Source organism: Miniopterus natalensis, chromosome 2 (genome assembly GCF_054644295.1).
Source record: "Miniopterus natalensis isolate mMinNat1 chromosome 2, mMinNat1.hap1, whole genome shotgun sequence".
NCBI lineage: Eukaryota > Metazoa > Chordata > Mammalia > Chiroptera > Miniopteridae > Miniopterus > Miniopterus natalensis.
The window spans coordinates 76,304,283-76,326,014 of record NC_142082.1 but is presented as its reverse complement, the minus strand read 5'-3'; the positions used below and the strand labels follow the sequence as shown (position 1 = coordinate 76,326,014).

Genomic DNA, 21,732 nt, shown 5'->3' with positions numbered 1-21,732 from the left:
TCCAGTGAAAAGTAAGCCTTTCTCCCATACCTAAACCCTACTAACCCAGTTCCCTCTCCACAGGTGACCCGTATCTTTGCTGAAAATTGCATGGATATATAAGAAAATTAGCATTTTTTTTTCTTCACAAATGGAAACTATAAAGTGGAAATATATATTTTTCCACATTATACATTGTTCTACACCTTGCTTTCTCCCCTTATAAATACCTGACAGTACTTCCTTATCAGTTTGTGAACTGCTGCCCCATTCTTTTTAAGGGCTGCATAGTATTTCATTGTATGAACCATAATTTACCCATTCCCTACTGATGAACTTTGAGTGTATTTCTAATCTTTTGCTGTTACAATGATGTACATCACCAATTGAATGTGAGCTCCTTGAGAATAAGAATTTCTTACTTTTTTTTTTAAATATATCTTTATTGATTTCAGAGAGAGGAATGGAGAGGGAGAGAGCGAGATAGAAACATCAATGATGAGAGAGTCATTGATCAAGCCCGCAACCCGGGCATGTGCCCTGACCAGGAATCGAACCCTGATTGCCTGGATCCTAGGACGATGCTTAACCTCTGAGCCACGCCTGGCCGGGCTCTTACTCATTTTTTAATCTTGAAACTTAGTATAGTGTCCCACAAATGTTTAACAGACATTTTTGAATGAGTTAACTGTACTTTTTAAAATGATACTCAACTGCTTCCATTCAGTGGTTTTTTAACCCTACTATGTACAAAGTACTTGGTGCTCTTTGACGTAATGATTCCTTTTCTAGATGTTTATCCTGTTTAAAATGACACGTATAGCCCGGCCAAGCGTGGCTCAGCGGTTGAACATCAATCCAGGATCCAGGCAATCGGGGTTCAATTCCCTGTCAGGGCACATGCCCGGGTTGCGGGCTCAATCCCCAGTAGGGGGCATGCAGGAGGCAGCCGATCAATGACTCTCTCATCATTGATGTTTCTATCTCTCTATCCCTCTCCTTTCCTCTCTATGAAATCAATAAAGATATATTTAAAAATAATAATAAAATGACACATATGGAAGAATTCCTACAAGAGGAATCACTAAGTCAAAGTATATATGTATTTTAAATGTTAGTAGACGTTATTCAAAAAGCTTTTCATCAAATGTAGGTGCTAATTAGTAACAAAGATATTATTCCTCTCACTAAATATTTAGCACAGTGCTTTACACATAGTAATGCTAACACTATTGAGTAGATTGAGCTCACATTGAAGTGAGAAAAATTTTGTTTTTATGGTGGCATATAAGTCTATGAAGAGGAAAGGGATCCATCTTATTCATCATCACTAATAGTTACTGAGTGCTTACCATATGCCAGGAGATGTGTTGAGCATATTATCTCCTTTAATCTTCATATATCCTAGAAGATATATATTATCCCCATTTGATAGATGAAGAAGTTGAGGCACAAATAGGTTAAATGACTTGCCCAAGTCATACAGTTTATAAGTGATTAAGTTGGGATTAGAAATCAATCAGTATGATTCCAGAGCCCATTCTTGAAAGCTGTATAAATGTTCAAGAAAAAGAGAAATGTAAAGAGGGACTGAAGGTAGAAAGAATATGTGCCAAAGTACCAATTGCACAGTATTGTTCAGAAAGCAGCAGTTGGAGTGGCTTAAGCATTGTTGAGGTGTGGCTGCCTAGAGATGGCATGAAAGGAGATAAGGCCAAAAAGTTAGGCTGAGTACATATTTGACTAACACAGATGCCTTAAATATGGAATCTCCCTGCAAGAAAATAGCAATTTCCCTTTACTCTAAAAGAGAACAAAAAACCTCATTTCTTTTTCTGAGATTGCTCTGGCATGATGGTAGCCTCAGGTTTCACTGTTTTGTTTATGGCAAGAGCTTCAGGCCTTTTTATCCTTTCAAAACAGTAGCATTCGGTTTTGTCTTCAGAGGACACTGTTCTGCTGCTGACCAGATGGAAGCCTTCCATTAATAAAGTGTCAATGAGTAAGCCGAGGACATTAGTTCCATTGGCCAATTTTCGGTTATCAGGTTGTATAGAAACATACCTAGGACACACAAAATAAATGTTTAATAATAAAGCATCCCTTTAATAACTAGCAAAACTAGACACATAAATTTGACTTATAATCACACACTTCATTTATAAACCCAAATCAGTAATTTCAGGGTACTAAAAACAGGTATCTTACTGTGATTTCCAAAGTCATTTTAATTCTACATTTAGGAATATAACTGACATTGATGAATTTTCATTGAGAAACTATTTTCTGGAGCAAACAATTTGGTCAAACAATCAAATTTACTAAACATTGTTTAAATTAATTGATTTGTTCATTTCAATGAATATTTTATACATTTACAGTTTCCCCCCTAGATCTAATTTACCCATTATTAGAACTGGTATTACACATTTTTTAATGACTTATTCCTATCAAATGCATTTTCTTCAGGTAAATTTTGCAGATATAAAATACCAAGACTTTATTGTCCATTTTTACTCAATAACTGTCTAATGTTGCAAAGCAAAACATGGGGTCAAAAGGCCTCTGGTTATTTCCTGGGAAACTCCATAGAACCAATCCACATAATTCAAGAGAAATGTATCTGAACTTTTCAGATTGGTTATATGTTGGCTTTAATAATGTCAACACTAGCCCAGCCATGCATGGCTCAGCAGCTGAGCATCGACCTAGAATCCAAGAGATCGTGGTTCGATTCCCAGTCAGGGCACATGCCCAGGTTGTGGGCTTGATCCCCAGTCGGGGGTGTGAAGAAGGCAGCCAATCAATTACGACTTCTCTCATCATTGATGTTTCTATCCCTCTCCCTTCCTCTCTCTGAAATCAACAAAGATATATTTAAAAAATAATAATGTCGACATAACACATTCACATAGGTATGGCTGTATTACTCCTTTACTTACCATCAAGGTTATTTTTATGTGTTTGTATCTTCCCATCATTTGTCAATGAGATGTGAAGAAGAGGCTAACTTAAAATAGTTCTAGGCTGCATCCTAAACTACCTGCAGATTTATGGGATAAAAAGAGCCTTGGGGACATCCCTAGCCTCCTTTTAATTATGATTGAAATAGAGGGGCTTATTGTAGCTCACATATATAAGTTCATTCTAGGCAAATAAAGCAATTCAGTAATAAAATGTAAGAATTGTAAAACTACAAAGTACATATCAAAACAAATCCCGGGTTCAATTCCTGATCAAGGACACATACCTGGGTTGCAGGTTCGGTCCCTGCCCCAGGGCGTGTGGAAGGCAGCCAGTCGATGTGTCTCTTTCACATACACGTTTCTCTCTCCCTCTTTTTCTCTCTCCCTTCCACTCTTTGTGAAAAATCAATGAAAAAAATATCCTCAGGTGAGGATTTTTTTAAAAAACGTTTATTATGTCTGATAGAGTAAATTTTTAACCTTAGGAAATCATTCCATCTACCCCCACGTCCCAGATCTTGATTGTATAGCCTAGCAACATTTTTCAAAGAGAAAAGGAGTTATAGAACATCTCACAAAATTAAGATAGTGTACAGTAGTATAGTAGTATACAGTAGGCTATAACAAAGTGGAATGCACTTGCAAGAAATCACTGAGCCAAAGTACTTAATTCCCTGTGAGGCCAATTGAGAAATTACAGATTTCACGGAACCCAAAAAGGACAGAAGAAACCAAAGAGAAATAGAAAATCAAAACATATTTTAAAAACTTAAAAGGCAATTACACTTTTCCGTTTGACCCAGTTTAAAAAGGGAAAGTGAGATAGAATAAAAGGTTTAAGCTTAATAACATACCACATCTGCAAGATGCAAGCTAAGTATTTCTAGTACTGTGAACTTGAGAGATGATAACTGGGCAACCTGCTAGGTTAACAAGCCTTAGAGTAGTAAATCACATTAGTGGAACATACTAAACAGCTGGATGACACACCAGACTCTCTAGGAGCCATTCAGGCTTATTCTCCTCCACTTTCCACCTTCAAAAAACAATTGAATGGAGAGACACAGACCAAGGAGTGAGCAAGAAATAAATATGATTGCTAGCTAAGCAGTCATCTAAGGTGGGTCTTTTAAGGCTGGAGGTTTCATCCAGTCATCTGAAATCCCAGTGATGTCACTTTATTCAGGTTATCTGTCTCTACTTTGGAATTGGCACTATACCAAAAACAAACAAACAAAAACAAACAAAAAACCTGCGGGACAGAAAAAATTCTAAACTTCAACTGAAAATACTATTTGGGGATGAAAAAATGTTTTAATTTTAAAACTAGCTTCTGGTTTGGGAATTATCTATTTTAGAAGTTTAAATAATACCATTATCACATTAAGATGAAAAAATTTTGTATTTCTAAAACACAAACCTTTAATAACAAAGGGGAAAACACTTGATGCTGTGTACATGCAAGAATATCCCAACCTGAATTTCTAATCTTGTTTTTCAAAATTACAATTATTTTCTCCAAATGCATAATTTTTAAAAAGCATTTAAGTATCTCCAGGATATCTTTTACCTTGCATGTTTCTTCTTAAAATCAGTAACACCGTTTTTCCTTACGTTTCTTTAGGATCCCTTTTTCAAAAGGGATCCCCAAAGATCTTAACTCAAATTTTAAAAATTAAAAAACTGGTAATTTCCTCTCTATTTATGATAGTGCCTCACCAATGAAAAGAAAGTTGTGCAGAGAGGTATCTTAAAACCATTTGAGATAATGAGAGGGTCTTTTCTTCACAGCCAGCCTATTAATTTAACTGGCTCTCTTCTCCCAAAATGTCATTTCAACCTTTTTGGAAGGGCAGGAATTATAAACTATAAAAAGTTAAAAATTATACTGTTGTGTTCTCCAGTTGCAAGACCAAGTGGTGTGTTGTGGAAGGGCAAACATTGGTCGTTCCTGATGGCTACTGCTAAAGTCAAGAAAATACCCCAAAATATGTCTACCTTTACCCACCCCCCAAAACATATGCAGACTTTTTTTTCCTCCTGAAAATTTAAGCCAACTTTCACACATAGTAAAATAACGGTGGGACATTAAAATATTTTTAAGGGGAAAAAAGATACTGACAGCCGAATGGAAATTAGCCTTAGTTTCCAGCCAAGAACAATAGGGGGAGAAAGTGAGTGAGTAATTGACTCAGGAGCAACTACCCTTAACATACTGACAGCCTATCCCAATATTTGGAGTTGTCTAAGAGTGCCAAAGATGATAAAGGATACCAGATTTGCCATGGGACAGATCTGCCTTAATAGTGTTTAAAAATAAAGTAGAAATGAGGAAAATCGGTAGTCAAATCATACGGCCTGAAAAAATATACATAGAGTGTGAGGAGATATCAGGATAAACTATTGAGCCTTTACTATATGCCAGCCATTAAAAATATCTCTTGGGGGTTAAAAAAATAAAAAGTGTTTGATTCCTAAGCCAAATTAGCAATGGAACATCATCTATAAAATTATTTCTTCCTACAAGTTTAGTGACCACAGTCCCAGTTTTCCCTGGACAGTCTTGGTTTATTCCTATTGTCCCACATAGTAACAAAACCCTTTTTCACTCTGAAAAGTATCCCAGTTTGGACAGTAATTATCTGGTCATTCTACGCATCTCTACTGGTTACCCCAAAACATTATTTTGAGTCATTTTTTCCAAGAAGTTTCGGGCATGAGAAACTTTCAGTTTTGAGGGGAAACATCATGAACTTGTGTAGAAGAGAGATGCTTCAAAGTACAAAATACCTGACTGCGGTTTGGTTATCAGTAATGCTGTCCGAGCCGCACTGGAAAACCAGGTCGTGGTAAGAAGGTCTTTGTGGAGGCAGTGGAAGTAAGGTCGTCTGAGGAGGGCAAGCGTTACTACTCCAGGTTGGCGCTGAAGGTTGCTCTATAAACACTGTAATCTTCCCAGTTAGCATCTCAATTGTTTTGCTGCAAGAGCCAAACACTCTGAAAAAAGCTTGAGTGTTTCGGCTTAGGAACCGCACCTCCACAAGAGCGGGTCTTGGCTGTAGCAGGAGTTCTTGGTTTAAGAGATCAACTAGAGGATCAAGTTCATAGAAAAGAGCCTCTCTCTGAAGCCTAAGATAGTCTGAAAAATCAGTAGGTAAAATAAGCTGTTGAGTCCTCAAAAAATCTAAGATGAAACTAAATAAAACACCATCTCTGTCCACAAAAATCTGGCCACCGTGCATCTTCAATTCCTGGTCTCTGCCATCTAACATTCGTGTGAGCCGAGAGGCAGGAAACTGCTTTATGGTAGAAAATCTTGTTGTGAATATCTTCCCTCCCACATTCAAAGTGACCAGTTCCTGATTACTCATTCTTTTGCTTCAGCCTAGAGGCTACAAACCATCCACCACAGATTTAGGAACTTGTAAATCAAACTATAACTATAAATGCTGCTAGTTATGTATGATTAATAAGTGGAGGGAAGGGAAAATAACAGAAAACGGAGACCTAGATTACCAGGTAACATACTGTAAAGCAAACAGTGTATCCACAGTTGTGTTTGCAAATCTGAGTTGCTTGGGAACATGCAGTATACAAAATAAAAAAGCTACAGATGAGAAACTGGATAGTTTAAGGAAAACTGCCAATATATCTAGGGGTAGGTATCAAATAGATCCCTTTCTTGTATTCCATAAATTCTCCATGAAAAGCTATTGTAAATCTGTATTAAATATATATATATATATATATATATATATATATATATATATATATATATATATATATATATATATACTGGGAGCAGGAAAGCACCCTCCCCACCCACCCCCCAAACCTCTTATCTACCGAATCCTCATGGCAGAGGTTACGATTTACAGAGAAACATCATTTCTTATGATCCCTTTAGCAATTTCAATCACAAATTGTCAGGAATGAGACAGCCATGACCTCAGCAGCTTACTTTGACTCTGCTTCTCATAACTAGAATGATTCTTCTGTACTTTAAATTTCATTGCCATCTTTTTTTTTTCCTGTCCCCCTTGTATTATCTCTTCTCAACCAAGTTAAAGGACTGGGGTAAAGACACTCGGGGCTTTCAAAGAAATGTCTTGTTCCATGACAGATATATGATATACTAAAGAGCGGCTCTAAGATAAGGTCACTTTTGTTTTTATTTGAATTCTAAACAAGGAAATTAAAGTATTCTTTGGGAGATAGTGTGTCTTTATCTCATGTGAACAGATAAGACAGCATTAATGTTAGTGATTACTTTGTACTTCATAATGGATTGTTTTTTATATTGTCAAAAGTCTTACTCTTAAATTCTTCAAGCAAGTGGGTTGATTATACAGTTGCCAAGATACTTTGGGACAGCACATACTTAGCTGTCAGTAAAAAGGAGGCTTTCCCATTTCCTGCTTTGCCATGTTTTGTTTTTTTTAAACCTATGCCTTTGTTTGGTCGGCCACCTAACACTTCTGAAGTTTATCACCAAACTCCTTTGGTGATAAATTTATAATACCTAAGGAGAAAAAGGCTAGTGCAAATCACCCTCCTAAAAATGTACAATTATAACAAGAAAATGCTAGTTTTTATTTACATAAACACTTTAGCAAAAAAGAAAATCAACCCTTAGTAGAAAAATCTGGAAATCCAATTCACCTGTTTTTGTTTGTTTTTAACATATCTTTATTGATTTCAGAGGGGGGGGGGGGAAGACAGATGGAAACATCAATGATGAGAGAGTCATCATTTATCGGCTGCCTCCCACACCCCCCTGACTGGGGATCGAGCCCGCAACCTGGGCATATGCTGTTTCTTTGCTTTTTTAAAGAATGTTCACTGGAGAGAGAAAAAGTTGCTTTACAAGAGTAGTGTTTATTACATGCTTAAGTGAACAATCACTATTACATTACCTCATCAATACAACATTAGATCATGTGCTCTCTCACCTCCCCTTTTCACATAGCACAAACGCAATCAATACTGGGGAGTAAGATGCTTACTTCAAAAGTACTCTTTAAAAAGGAAGGAGGGTTCAAGGCTGTACGATTAAATTTCACTTTTATCTTTATGCTACCTAATTTGAACAACATATGTAAAAAATTTTTGAAAGGAATACTTCTGGAGGAAAATATCTGACTGTAATCTTTCACCAAATCTGAACTACAACTCTGTTCTCTAACAAATGTCTAACAAAAAACAGAGAACTATGCAGTTAAAATGGGTTTTATAATAGTTTGTATTTGCACATAAATTCTGCCACATTATTCAGCACTACCAAAGTAAAATTCTTGAATCTTTCACTGAAAATGAAAAACCCATCTGTCACCTGTTCCCAGTAAAAAACTGATTGTTTTACAAAATCAGGTGATTTAGTCAGATAGGAACTTAAGTGTGAAAGGTGGTCTTTCCAGATTGAGAACTCATCAAATAAAGACCATTCTAGGAATGTAGTAGGATCGACGAAAATAAGAAGGCCAAGCAGAATGACTACCATAGAAAACTTATAAAAGTTCCAGGGAATCTTGCTAATCAATGTGCCAGTGTCCTGAGGCAAAGACAGTTTATCCACATCTACTAGTTTTATGTCTTCCCACTGACTGGTATCAAAGTTCTTCACTAAAGGGCTTGTGGGCAAATTAGAGGGAGGTAAAGGAGTTTCCTTGATTACTTTTATTTTTTCCCTGAACTCCTGCATCTGTTGCAGAAATATGATTGGTTCTGACACGTCTTTGAAGGCCTCAGCAATGTTAAAGGCCATTCGTTGTTCCTGCAAGATAGTGTTGAGTTTGTTAATCTCTGGGTCATAGGCTTGCATAACCGCAAGTTTCATGGTCTCAAAGTCAGACAGGATTTCATTCTTCTTTTGATCTAATGTGTGCTGTAACTTCTCAAAAAACTCCTTCACTTTATCTGAATCTTTAGTCAGTAGCTGTAGAGATTTCCTTTTGTTAGTTTCCAAGGTATCCAAGCGAGAAAGAGCATCTCCACGACGCCAGGTCTGAAAGCTTTGAAAGAGGGACTCAAAGGCATCCCTTTCCTGAGCATAGGCGTCTTCAATAGAACAGAAGACATGTTTGGTGTGGTCACCACGTGTAGCACAGATTCCACAAATCAGCTGCATATCAGTCAGGCAGAAAATGTTGAGAGGCTGCCCCAAGTGTCCTTTGCACACTGGCATTTTGGGAGAGATCTTGATTTTGTTATACTTCTCCACAATACCCTTCAGGGAGTAATTAACCTGCAGGCTATTGACTCCAGAGGCTGACGTTTCCTTACGGCATGTGGGGCACTTGAATGGAGATGACCTCCACAATGAGTTCCGCCCTGTCCCTTCTAAGATCCCTTCTAAGCATTTTTTGCAAAAGTTGTGCGAGCAAGGCAAAACGCGAGGATCATCAAACAGACTGCAACAGATTGGGCACGTAAGATCTTCTTCAAGCAGCTCCATCACATCCTACCATAGAGAAAGAAACATTTTATTTTATTCCAGTAATCCCCTCCACTTGCACTATGTAACCATCAGAAGAAACTATCTTCATAGATATTAAAAATGATCTTTCATTGAAATAACAAGGTAAACAAAGGAAATAAGAAAGCTGGAAAGGGAATGCACACCAAAGCAGATTTAATCTGCTGGGACTAGAACATGCTCCTTATTAGGGCTCCCTGTACACAAGGCCTTTGTGTGGGCTTGCCAACAAGTCTTTGGTTGAGACAGGGTTAGGACTAGGACAACTGCAAGTTGAGCCAGCAGCACCCAATTGATTGTTTTAAAACAGAGCTGACTACTAGCTGTCAGAAACAAAGCTGCTCAGTGTCTGAGGAGAATGAGTTCTTTAGTCTAGATCCACAATTATAAAATGTGGTATTTAAAAGAAAGCAGCACAGAAATATAAAGCCAAGCATGTACTCTCTTGCAGACTTTTATTTAAAAATGGCATTTTTTCTATTTCAAAGGTAAAATTACAATTATTAAAATGATAGGTAAAAACATAAAATGAGAGTGTTGCATTCATTTTTCGAGATTTGAATGAATTTTAAACCACCAGAACAGTAATCAGAGCCATCTTGTACTGTCTAGAGCATCAGTATTCAAAATGTGGGCAGAAACCTGGGCATCACTAGGACTCAGGGCATCTGTGAGGTCAATACTATTTTCATAATAATACTGAAACGTTACTTGCTTTTGGCACCGTGTTGACCACTGCGCTGTAAAACAATGGTGACACGCTGCTGGAGCCTTAGCAGGAATCAAGGCAACCCGTAGTACCAAACTATACTGTTAGTCTGTATTCCTCACCACCATAACTGGGGGTAGCCAGTTTCATTTAAGAATGTTCTTGATGAAGCAGTAAAAAGTATCCATTTTATTAAACCTTGATCCTTGTGTGACAAAATAGGAAGTAAACACACAGCATTTCTGCCACATAACAGCAGATAATTGCCTGGAGGAAAAGCACTTATGTAACTGAGTAGCAAGCTGAAACAAACTGTTTTTGTCATAGAACACCATTTTTACTTGAAAGAACAAATTACAAAACTATGGCCATTCAGATTTAGGTATCTGGAAGATATTTTCTTGAAAATGAACAAAATGAGACTGTTACTGCAAGGAAAAAAATGACAGTATTTCTGCCAATGATAATAATTGAGTTTTTGAGTGAAAACTAGACTTATGGGAAACATTTTCGTTTAAGAGCTTGACAGCTTCCCATTAATTAAAAGACTTTTCTAATGAGATAAGTGGTGATAATAATAAATGTAGGGTTTTTTTTTAGGGGGAAGATTACTATAAAATAAAATATGTCAAGATGTGGATCTCTGCCCAACACAAGTGAATGAACTAGTTCAAATCACCAATACATGTTACAAATCATGCAAGGGTAAAAGATTGAAAGACCAAATATGTTCAAAAATATGATTCTAGATTCCATACTGCAACTTACCTTTAAGAAACTACTGCTTGCTGACTTTTGGTAGAGTACCAAAGAATATCCACAATTATCAGAAAAGGCTATTAAAACACTCCCCCCCTCACCATTTACATATCTGTGGCAAGGCCAGATTTGATTTTCTTTGTATATTTCAGCCTGAAGAACTTATGACAGCAGAGGCAAATAAAAGACTCCAGATGTCTTCTATTAAACAGTAATTCCCCTTGGCATGCGTGGCACAGTGGTTAGAGTATCAGTCTGCACACCAGAGGATTAAGGGTTCAATTCCCAGTCAAGAGCACATGCCCGGGTTGCAGGTTCGATCCCTGCCTCCAGTCAGGGCATGTGTGGGAGGCAACCAATCAGTGTCTCTCTCTCACATCGATGTTTCTCTCTCCCCCTCCCTATTCCCTTCCACTCTCTCTCAAAATCAATGGAAAAAATATCCTCTCTCTGGTGAGGATTAAAAATAATAAATAAATAAACAGTAATTCATTAAAAAGATCTATATGTAAAGCACTGCCACTCTTCTCACAAATGTTTCAAAAAAGTTACTTTTCACAATTTATGTTAATATGTAATAGGTTTATCATTGTTATTTAAATTAATATCTTAAATGTTGTCTGTTTTCATTTATAATACAGTAAATATCTACTGTTTTGTACATGTGTAAACAAAACCTCAATGCAAAGCTTATTTATTTTTATATGCACATTTTAAAACTTCTATCCCTAAAGTTTTAAAATAGTGCTATATATGTCCTCAGTTTTACTTAGGAATATATACACACACACACATACACATATATATATAGAGTTACCACCAAATAAAAAACAGGGTCTAATAATCTGAAGGCCATCTTATAATAAAAAATAAGTAATTTTTTTAACATAATTTCAAGTCACAATTAGAGCTCAATCCAGAAGATAAATAGTATTTAAAAGATAAGCTGAGCTTGCAGGGTTAATTAGTTTACAGTTTTATGTTAAGTTGTGAAAGATCTAGATGTAGAATTAAAGCAAAGATTATTCTGTCAAATTTAGTGTCATGTGGTAAATGTGTGGCGAGCTACTTTTCTGAAAAATCTTGTGTGACACAGAAATCATATGACCTTTGAAGAGCTCTGGGAAGAGAATGGCTGTGGAGACTGGGTGTGAAGGGAGTCATCAAGCAGCTGTAAAACGCTGACTCTAGGACAGGGAGGGAAGAGTTTCGAATGTCCTCCTGACCTCGTCCTGTTCCACACTTGACTGCTTCTATCATCTTTCACCTGTGAATTCTATGCCAAGGCTAGATTTTGGAGCAGGCAGAATAAATAGGAAAGTTGTGGGGTTTACTTATCCTTGCAGGATTAGTATTTCCAGAGAATCCTATTCAAGCATATTGAATAAGGAAAAAAGCAAAGGAGACATATTTGGGTTGAGGAGCAGCAAAAGGGCAACCGAGGCAAAGGGAAACTTTGAAGAAAACTGAGGACACTGCAATAGGAGCCAAAAAGAATTTTAAGGCAATTAAGTATTATCAAAAGTAAAAAGGAAGCCCAGACGCTGTGGCTCAGTGGTTAGGCATCGACCCATGGACCTAGCGTCACGGTTCAATTCCAGGTCAGGGCACATGCCCAAACTGCAGGCTCAATCCCCAGTAGGGACGTGCAAAAGGCAGCCGATCGATAATTCTCTCTCATCATTGATGTATGTTTCTATCTCTCCCTCCCCCTTCCTCTCTGAAATCAATTAAAAGAAAAATAAAAACAGTAAAAAGGAAAATTTAGAAATAATACAGTCATCCCAAAGCCATAATCAACTTATAGCTCTTAAAATGAACCTGAGAAAAAAATTACTATTTGCAAAGTCCCTTTTTTATAAAGTGCATCAAAAGTATAATAGATCCTATTGTTTGAACTATTTTTAATAATATAGCTTAAAAAGTGTGGTTTATAATGTAAAGATTCTTGTTTTCATTCACTTTAAAAGCTAAACACTTTTCTTAGCTTTATACTCAAAACTTTCTCTATGACAAAACTATGTGACCACTTCCACAGGTGACTTTCAGAGAAAATTGAGACATAATATCCTAATCCAAGAAACCATGGCAAGTTTGTTGCCTCAAAAGTTTTAAATGAAGCCCTGGCCAGTGTGGCTGCTGGTTAGTGCGTCCTCTCATACACCAACGGGTCGAAGGTTTCATTCCTGGTCAGCGTGTGTGAGAGGCAACCAATCAATGTCTCTCTCTCTGTCTCTGTCTCCCACTTTCCTCCCTCTCCCTTCCTAAGATCAGTAAAAAAATAAAAAAGTTTTAAAAGAAAATACACAGTAAGATTTTTTAGTCTCACTATGTGAAGAGTATGCTTTACAGTAAAGGAATTTATAGACCTTTTTCTTAAAGTGTAGCTCACACAAATCAATAAAGTTTACTCCTTTGAAGAAACACACAGTTCCTCTTTTTGGGGCTAATTTTTCCCCAATGCAGAAATCAAGCTCTACTAACGTCAAGAGACTCTGTAAACAAAATTATTGTTCGATAAACATAAAATTTCAACTTAACCAATGTTAAGTGTATAAAGGCAACCAGTTTTCCAAGACTGATTTCTCTCTTGACTGTTTCTGAATACCAAAGAGGTCTCAATTTTGAAGCACCAAAATCTATTTTCCCGCCAATTAAAAATTTCCCAAGTGTTTTGGGTTTTTTTGTGTGTGTTTTTTTAAAAAGTCCTCACCCAAGGACATGCTTATTGACTTTAGAGAGAAGAAAGGAAAAGAGAGAGAGAAACACTGATCCTGTAGCCAGACGAACCCTGACTGTGGATGGAACCCACAACCTAGGTTATGTGCCCTGACTGGGAATTAAACCTGCAACCTGTTGGTGTATGGGAAGATGCTCCAACCAACTGAGCCACAATGACCAGGGCAAAAATTTCCCAAGTTTTATAGCAACAAAGAAAGTAAACAAATATATACCTTGTTGTCTACTACCTCTCTCGCTTTCAACTGTGTTTTCCTGACATATTTATAGTTTAAATATACTTTTTAATTTACATAAGTTAAATTCATTCTTTGGTGTACAGTTCTATGACTTTTGACAAATGCACAGTTGTATAACATAACCCAGATTTAGTTTTAAGCAAATTTTCAAGGTAGCTCCACTGAAGGAAAACTACAAAAACTACTTTAACAATTCTACCTGGAATGGGTATATAGCTTCAACAGTTGCTACAAATGTAAACTGAAACACGACAACCAAAATATTAAAAATGGAAAAGCCAGTATTTACAAAGGAAAGGAGTCATAAAATAGAAGTTAAAGCTAATCTGTGTGTATTCAGACTTCTCCCTCCTATAAGTCCTTTGTTTTTCAATGATCAAACCAAAATCATTACAATGCAAAAGGTGCTCATTTATTCATTCTTAAGCAAAAGTTAATTTTAATAAAAACTTATTAAAAGAAACACTCCTATAAAACCTTTAAATTTCATTACTTGACAGCAATATAAAGTTGTTCAAAATATTTCCCATGATTTCTTTCCAAATCCCATTAGAGAACAAAAAGAAAAGCCAATATGTTACACTTCATATATTAGGGATTTAAACCAAATTTCCACCCTGTTTTGAGGCATCTTTGAATTCAGGCATTTCAAAGCGGTGTCCAAATACCTAACAAGTAACTATATAACAAATATTGAAACTCAGTTCACAGATAAAACTTAGTATGTGAAGCTCTACTAAACTGAGAGATGTCAATCTTCTCTTGGAACAATGCATAGAATAAAGGGATTACCTTTTTTTTTTAAATCACTTCCTCTAAGCACGCTAATTAAGCTTATTTAAGTAGTATAGTGTATTCTATTTTAGTATGAGATCCATTAATGCTTTCTTGAAACTTAATAAGGATCCAGTAAACAACTACTGAATGTAGGTAAGAATATTTATTATAGTATTTTTAATTTTTTCTGTACTTTTGAAACTTTTCACAATAAAAAGCTGGCAAAGCCCTGGCCAGTGTGGCTCAGTTGGCTGGAGTGCTGTCTCGTTACACCAAAAGGTGGTGGGTTTGATACCCGGTCAGGGCACATACCCAGGTTGTGGGTTCAATCCCTGACATGCAAAAGGCAACTGATCAATGTTTCTCTCTCTTTCTTCCTCTCTCTAAGATCAATAAAGTAAAATGAAGGAAAAAAAAGTTGGCAAAAAAGAAACTAAAAAGGGTGGCCAAGAAAACCATACTGAGCTAAAAAAGTAAGGCTTCAGAAACATTAAAAATGCTAAGCTTCACAAAGAGCTTAATCTGGTATTGTATATTTTATATTTTATAAATTAAAAAATGTATTATTCAAAATCTTTGGATCCAAGTCTGTGAGGAGACTGACATACTGTACTTGTCTGGCTCTCAGCCTGTGATCTTTGACAAAACATTTACACATATTACAGTTTCTATCCCCACTGTACAACTGTTTGGAAAGGTATCTAATGATGTGTGAAAATTATTTACAAAGTTTTTAAGTACTCTGTATCAATGTGTTAGTATACTTCATTCTGGATTTTACATACTGTTCCATAACTTATTTTATCAAAACAGGACAAAGTAAAATAAGATCTCCAGTATCTCAAAAAAGGAATATTAAAATTAATATATTGCATATTGTGTCTAAAAATAGATTATCTGCCCGGGCCGGGTGGCTCCGATGGCTGGAGCATCATCATCCAGCAACCAAAAAAGTTGCAGGTTCTATCCCCAGTTGGGGCGCGTCCAGGAGGCAACTGATAGACCTTTCTCTTTCTCTTTCTCTCTCCCCGCTTTTCTAAAATCAATAAACATCCTCGGATGAGGATTAAAATAATAACAATAAATAAATAAATAGCTTATATAATTGTTATGTGGCTCTTGCAAACACCATACAAAAGTTAACTATGCATCCATGTAAGACAACAGTAGTTGAAATTTCCCCCAATATATTTCTAATCGATTCCTGGGAAGCCAGAGGGCTGGTTCAGTGGCTAGGAAGGGCCACCCACTCAGAAAGTTCAGTGTTTGGACTAAGGTAACAGTCTCAAACACAAAAACCAGGCGATTACCTAGCTACTCCAGGCCACGAAGAAAAGCTGTTTTATTTTTCCTTTTCTTCATTCTTTTATCTGTACCGCTCTTTCGCCTTGGCTCTTGCCTTTGTTCATTCTTTTAACTCATCTTCCCCATATTTGTTTCAATGAGGACAATCTTCTGATTTCCTTATTCTTCTCTTATTCCCCACCTTCTTTTTCTTTCCCTGTTCTACTTCTCCCTGTGACACTTAGTAATCACCCAAGATGTTGTTCTATAATCCTGTAAGTCTGCAGCATAAATCAGTAGGGTTTAAGACACCCGCTAGACAGGATACCGCCATCCTATTTACGTACAACTACTGAAAACTCTATGTGGGTTCCAAAAGTGTTGAATCCCATTCTCTCCCACAGAGATGAAATCAATTTGAATAAACCGAGTGTCTGGATTGCAGGTAAATATACATACAGATGAAATTATTCTCCTAGTCTCGTATCAATCAGACCCAGACGTTTATCTTTACCTACTCAGAGTTCAAATCTACTTCATTTAAGTTCAACTACTGACTTCTGCAAAGGTTTGAAGAACCAGAAATGTCTGTTTTCTTTTCTCCCAGAAAAACGGGTTTAAATGAAGGTGGCAAATTCTTATTCCTAAAACAAATTGTCTTCTTTACAACCATAAATTTAGCAATCACTGACCTAAATTATTATTGCAACAGGTTGGTACCTAGTAAAAGCTTCTATCATCTAACTCTGTATGTGAGGATAAATCCAGTTTTCAGAAAGTGCTGCCAAAGTCTAGCATTCAGTAGGTAACTAGCTAGATTTACCTAGATAAAATTATTTACATAGTATGTATCACTGCGCCAAGTGAAAATAGGCATTTAAGTACATAACTGATAAGTACTACCTACCAACTAATAAGAACTGAGATTACTGGAAATGTAATTGGTACGAACAATGTTCCATTTGTTCAGTGTAGAGTGATATACACATCTTATTCTACAGAATACATCAACTTGAAAGCTAATGGTGCTAAACTTGAAGCAATTTTTAGGCTGGCTATATTATACTATGTTGCTACTCTGTGCTCATATTGAATACTGCAAATGTGCAGGGTACAAAGGAAAAGCTCTGGAAGCTACTGCCAAGTAGGATATACTTGTGGTGCTTATGTCACAGAAAAGACAATAATTTAAACTATCAGCAAAATTTTCAATTCAGCCTTTCCTTAGAAATGTATGTATTTATATCTATAATGGAAGTTAATTAAAAGAGTTCAGGTTATGGGAATTTGCTTTATAGAAGGCTTAACTGGAATGTAGCTATTCTGTATGTCAAAGGACACTTGTATTTGGTTAACTGTAATAAGAGGTAGGCATAGCACTCTATTCTTCTAATACTATTCTAGTTATCTAGTCCCAGCCCTAAGTAATGACAACGGCAGTGCTTTTCATGAATAACAAAAATGGATAGTCCAATGTTCTACTGTTATTTATAAAGATTAGATATAAGCCAAAAGTCAATTCCTGCCCTAAATTTAGAAATACAGCACATTTACAAAGATACTGTTACTCTAAAAAGGTATAATAAATGCCTTATAAAAAGAACATAGAAAGCTGACATCATACTGAAGTTGGAGAGTCTTTCCATGCAATTAGCTTTTATGTTTTTCTTAAATTATGAAAGTAATTTGTGATGATTATGAAATTCAGAAAATACAGGAGAAAAATCTTAATTCCATTAGTAAGGAATAACCACTATTATTATTTTAGTATATTTCTTCCAATCTTGTGTGTGTGTACACACACATATTTTAAGAAAACTGGTAGCTTAACACAATTTTGTATCTAACTTTTTTCACTTATTTTATCACATGCATTTCTCCTATCATTATATATCCCTCTAAAACATGCTAGTGTACCTTATGAATATGCTCTTATTGGTTATTTTTCTGGTATCATGACACTTAAATGCACATCTTGTAGAAAAGTCTTGGTCCATAGCTCTGATTATTTCCTTAGACAATTCCTTTAAGTGTCTTGTTAGGTGGCTCAAAGAGTAGGAACATTTTTAAGGCTCTTGAAAAGATTGCCAAGATTCCCTCTAAAAAGGGTATACCAACTCTAACCAATGATGTATGAGTGCACCCCACATCTCCATGCAGTTCCTGACCTTACAACAGAACCATGCTTTTATAGAGCTTAATAAAAAACCAAGACAAGGCATACTTTCCATATCTATCCAAGTTTAAAATATAAAAGTGTAAGGCGGTTAGTGTTAGTAAGCACTTAACTTTATAAGTGAAAAAAACTGACATATATCCCTTCCCCCTACTCCCGCCAAATGGAGATTTCTCAATTGTACAGCAAGCTAGGCACAGGATAGAAGCTTTCTAATTCTTAGATCTTAAGCACTATCCAGGAAGTGGGTCAAGAACCTAGTGCCCTCATTAAATGGAGAAGTTTAATCCTGGGCTCTCTAAATCCCGTGGTTTTTACAATTTAGGTGTAACAGGCCTCTCCAGTGAAGGGGAAAGAACACTGAACCTACTTCTGAATACCTACGTTTAAGTACTAGGTTACCCTTCATAGAGTAAGGATTTTCATAGTACCTTCATAATGTTCTTGGAAAGATAATGTGTAGCAATCTCGTAAACTGCTAAACTATATATATATATATATATATAAGGAGGTTTAATCTCATATGTTTACAAACCCTGAAAACTGTAAATACATTTAAAGTGTTATGTTTGAGCATGAGTGTATTAACCAAGAAAGGTCCTAAAAGAGAGCTGGATTCTTGAACTGTAATTTCAAGGGAAAGGAAAGCAAGTATTACATAGGATAACAACTACAAAGCAATTTCATGGAAATGGGCATATCTGAACAAAAGCTGCAGCAGAAGTAAAGCAAGGTAACCAACCTATCATAAATGTAGAAAAAGAAGAGAATAATCTGGTGTTATGGAAGGACTTAGCAGGGAAATTCAGTACATCAGATGGTGCAAATAAAAGATGGTGTTTTTAGGGAAAGATAGGAGAGCCTGAAGAAGTATCTTCTCATTGTGCAAGACAGATGTATTACCCCTTAATCAACAGCTGCATCGCGTTCTACCAGAGGGAGTGCCATGTAAATGAAATTCTGCTTTTAAAATATCTATTACATAGTCAGAAAACTCAAGCCCTGCTGTACAAGCTCTATCAGCATGGCATAAGAGAAGGAAAAAAACAACTTACAAAAAACGAAATAATGCTGAAGCCTCCTCCCTTTTCCTTTGCAATATAAACCTCTAGATTATAATACATTTCAGGTAATTGCCACAAAGAATTTCCAATCAGGAATCTTTTTTTTTTTTTGAGTTTTGACAAAATATTAAAAGACAAAAGTCACCCATTTTTTGTGTAAAAAGGGTACATTTTACACAATTTTAAAAGGTTCTCGGCCTAAAGAAATTGGGTGCTTTTCTTTTTTTAATGTAGGGAAATGTGTTGTAGTTTACCTCTGTCCCTGCAAGCAGGTGTGTTCTTCAGGTTTACTATTTCCCACAGCAAAGGAACCCGGTTGGTTTTTTCCCCCACGTTGTAACTGACAAAGGAGGCTACTGCAAATAAAGAACAAAGAAGAGGGTGTTATGCATTAATTCGCACAGGATTCTTAGTCTTAACCCTCAGTTCTTTTCAATTGTCCCCCACAAACGAAACCAGCCTGCTAGGACCTGGTGAAAAAGCCAGGGGAGGCTGGAGATTTCTGTTCTAAGGAGCTTCTCGGTTCTGATTCACGGTCGCCTTCTCTTTTCTAGGCGATAGCGACGCGCTGGCAGTGGAGTCGAGCATGCTCCGCAGTGCAGCAGGTTTTCCGGGGGAGATCCACGCGGCCCCGGGACGCCCACCCGCACGCCGCTCCTCCGCACACCCTGTCCCGGTGCCTCGCTGGCTTCTGCCTTGTTGCGGGAACCGGAGCTCCTACTGAGCTCTCCGCCAGCTGCCCAACCCACCGCAGGTCCCTGCGCTGCCGCGACAAGCGCCCACCCGTGCAGCAGGCTCCAGGACCGCTCACGTCCTTGGCAGGAGCGCGGCGGCCGGTCCTAGGGTCGGACCTCCTGGGCCGCGGAAGAGGCCGGGCCTGGAGCCGCGCGGCCGCCCCCTTCCAGCGGCGGGGACCGCGTTACGCGCCCGGCACGGCGGCAAAATGGACTCGCGGGGCCCATGGGCTCCGCCCCACCGCCCTCCTACCCGGCACCTCGGTCCGCCTCCCGGCCGGGATTCGCCCCCGTTCGGCCTCCCGGGGCTTGCCTTTCCCAGGGAAAAGGAGCGGGTGAGGGGAGGCTGGAGTCCTTCCGGCGCCTCTAACCGCCCCCGCCGCGGTGCTCTCGGAAGAGGGGGAGGGTCCCCGGCTTCTCGCCGCCCTTCCTTCCAGGGGGTTGCGCGCGCCCGCGGCGCGCCCGGCCGAGCGCGCGGCCCAGGAAGCGGACGTCGGCGGGGAGAGGGCTCCGCCTAGACCGGTGGCGGCGCCGCCCCGGGGGAGCCAGTCCGGAAGCCGGTGCGCAACGATACGGTTGGGTTTGGATTGTTGTACTTTTTTTTTTGTTCGTTGCATGTTTAGGAACAAAAAAAAAAGCCCAACCCTTCACACCACTTCAACTGCATCTCTCAAGACCAGAAGCCCGGCCACAGCGTCTGGGGGAGACAAAGACAACTGTCTGCCCCGCACCCCACAGCGGGGGGGGGGGGCACTCGTGTTGGGACCAAAGCCACGGCTCTAGCCGACCGTTCCAGCCACACAACCAAAGTGAAGTTAACTATTGTCACCCCGCCCAACCTTGCACCTATATCTTTGCAGCTTTAGGCTGAACACAACAATTCAATTTACGGTTTTGTTTTAGGAAAAACATCACTGCTCTTCCCTTCCGAGAGAAGAACTTAAAATTGGTTTTATCTGCCGCTAACGGTTTTTCAGTTGCTAATCTCTCTGTTCTGATGTCCAGCCTGGTGTATAAGGACCTTGTCTGCTATAAACACATTAAGCACTTACCAATGAGCACTTATAAGGATGATACAAAGACGAAGGAATGGCTTCTCCAAATTTTACAGTCTGGGGGAAGTGAAGCAAGGACAAAAATAACAGAATATGCCCTGGGTTGAGTTCACCCAGGTGGGGAAGTCTGGGCTTTGGGAACAGAATTTGGGGGAAAGGCATTCGAAGCCCACCATACATAGAACTTGGGCCCCATGACTAATAAATGTTTGGCTCAAACCCCATAAAAAGCACCTCCCAACTCTTCTGAGATGTCCAGTTCCTCACCATGCCCAAGGTCCCTTCAACCCAATTTTGTCTTTGTAGAACAGTTGCTATATTTATGTCATGTAGTCTTAATAAGAACACTGTGAGGTGGAAATTATCCTCATTCTATAGATGAGGAAAGGGGTGAAGTGAGTTCTCGAATGTAAAAAAAAAAATAAGAGGCAGAGCTGGGACTTTAAAGTCAGATTTCAGGTTTAGGTTCTTTCTATGGCACAGAAACTGTCAGTGCCAATAAAACTGGACCCCAGTCTCCTATTAAATTAGTGTTATTTTTAAAGCCTGATTTATAGAAGCATTTTAAATACCCCACTATTAAAATGATAGAAGAAAGTTAGGTTATTACACATAAATCACAATTTATCCTTTATGTAATTGTATAATACATATTTATATAGTTCTGGTTGGTGGTAGATACTAATTAAATACACTTCTGCCCAACTAAATGTAAAACACTGGTTAAATATGCATAGAAATCTCTAGGTTGTATAAAAAAATTACTAAGAGAACAT

General features: G+C 38.0%; 2 protein-coding genes across 2 annotated transcripts; both read right to left on the bottom strand.

Moving 5' to 3' along the window:
- Positions 1-1,006: 1,006 nt before the first annotated feature.
- KCNRG (potassium channel regulator) lies at positions 1,007-6,678 on the bottom strand. The gene is made up of 2 exons (XM_016205470.2): positions 5,736-6,678; positions 1,007-2,043 (listed from the first exon to the last, which is right to left on the bottom strand). The coding sequence occupies exons 1-2, from the start codon at positions 6,314-6,316 to the stop codon at positions 1,803-1,805; spliced, it is 822 nt and encodes a 273-aa protein (XP_016060956.2). The 5' UTR covers positions 6,317-6,678; the 3' UTR covers positions 1,007-1,802.
- Positions 6,679-7,802: 1,124 nt separating this feature from the next.
- TRIM13 (tripartite motif containing 13) lies at positions 7,803-20,045 on the bottom strand. The gene is made up of 3 exons (XM_016205469.2): positions 19,951-20,045; positions 19,422-19,523; positions 7,803-9,405 (listed from the first exon to the last, which is right to left on the bottom strand). The coding sequence occupies exon 3, from the start codon at positions 9,397-9,399 to the stop codon at positions 8,176-8,178; it is 1,224 nt and encodes a 407-aa protein (XP_016060955.1). The 5' UTR covers positions 9,400-9,405; positions 19,422-19,523; positions 19,951-20,045; the 3' UTR covers positions 7,803-8,175.
- Between the last annotated feature and the right edge of the window lie 1,687 nt (positions 20,046-21,732).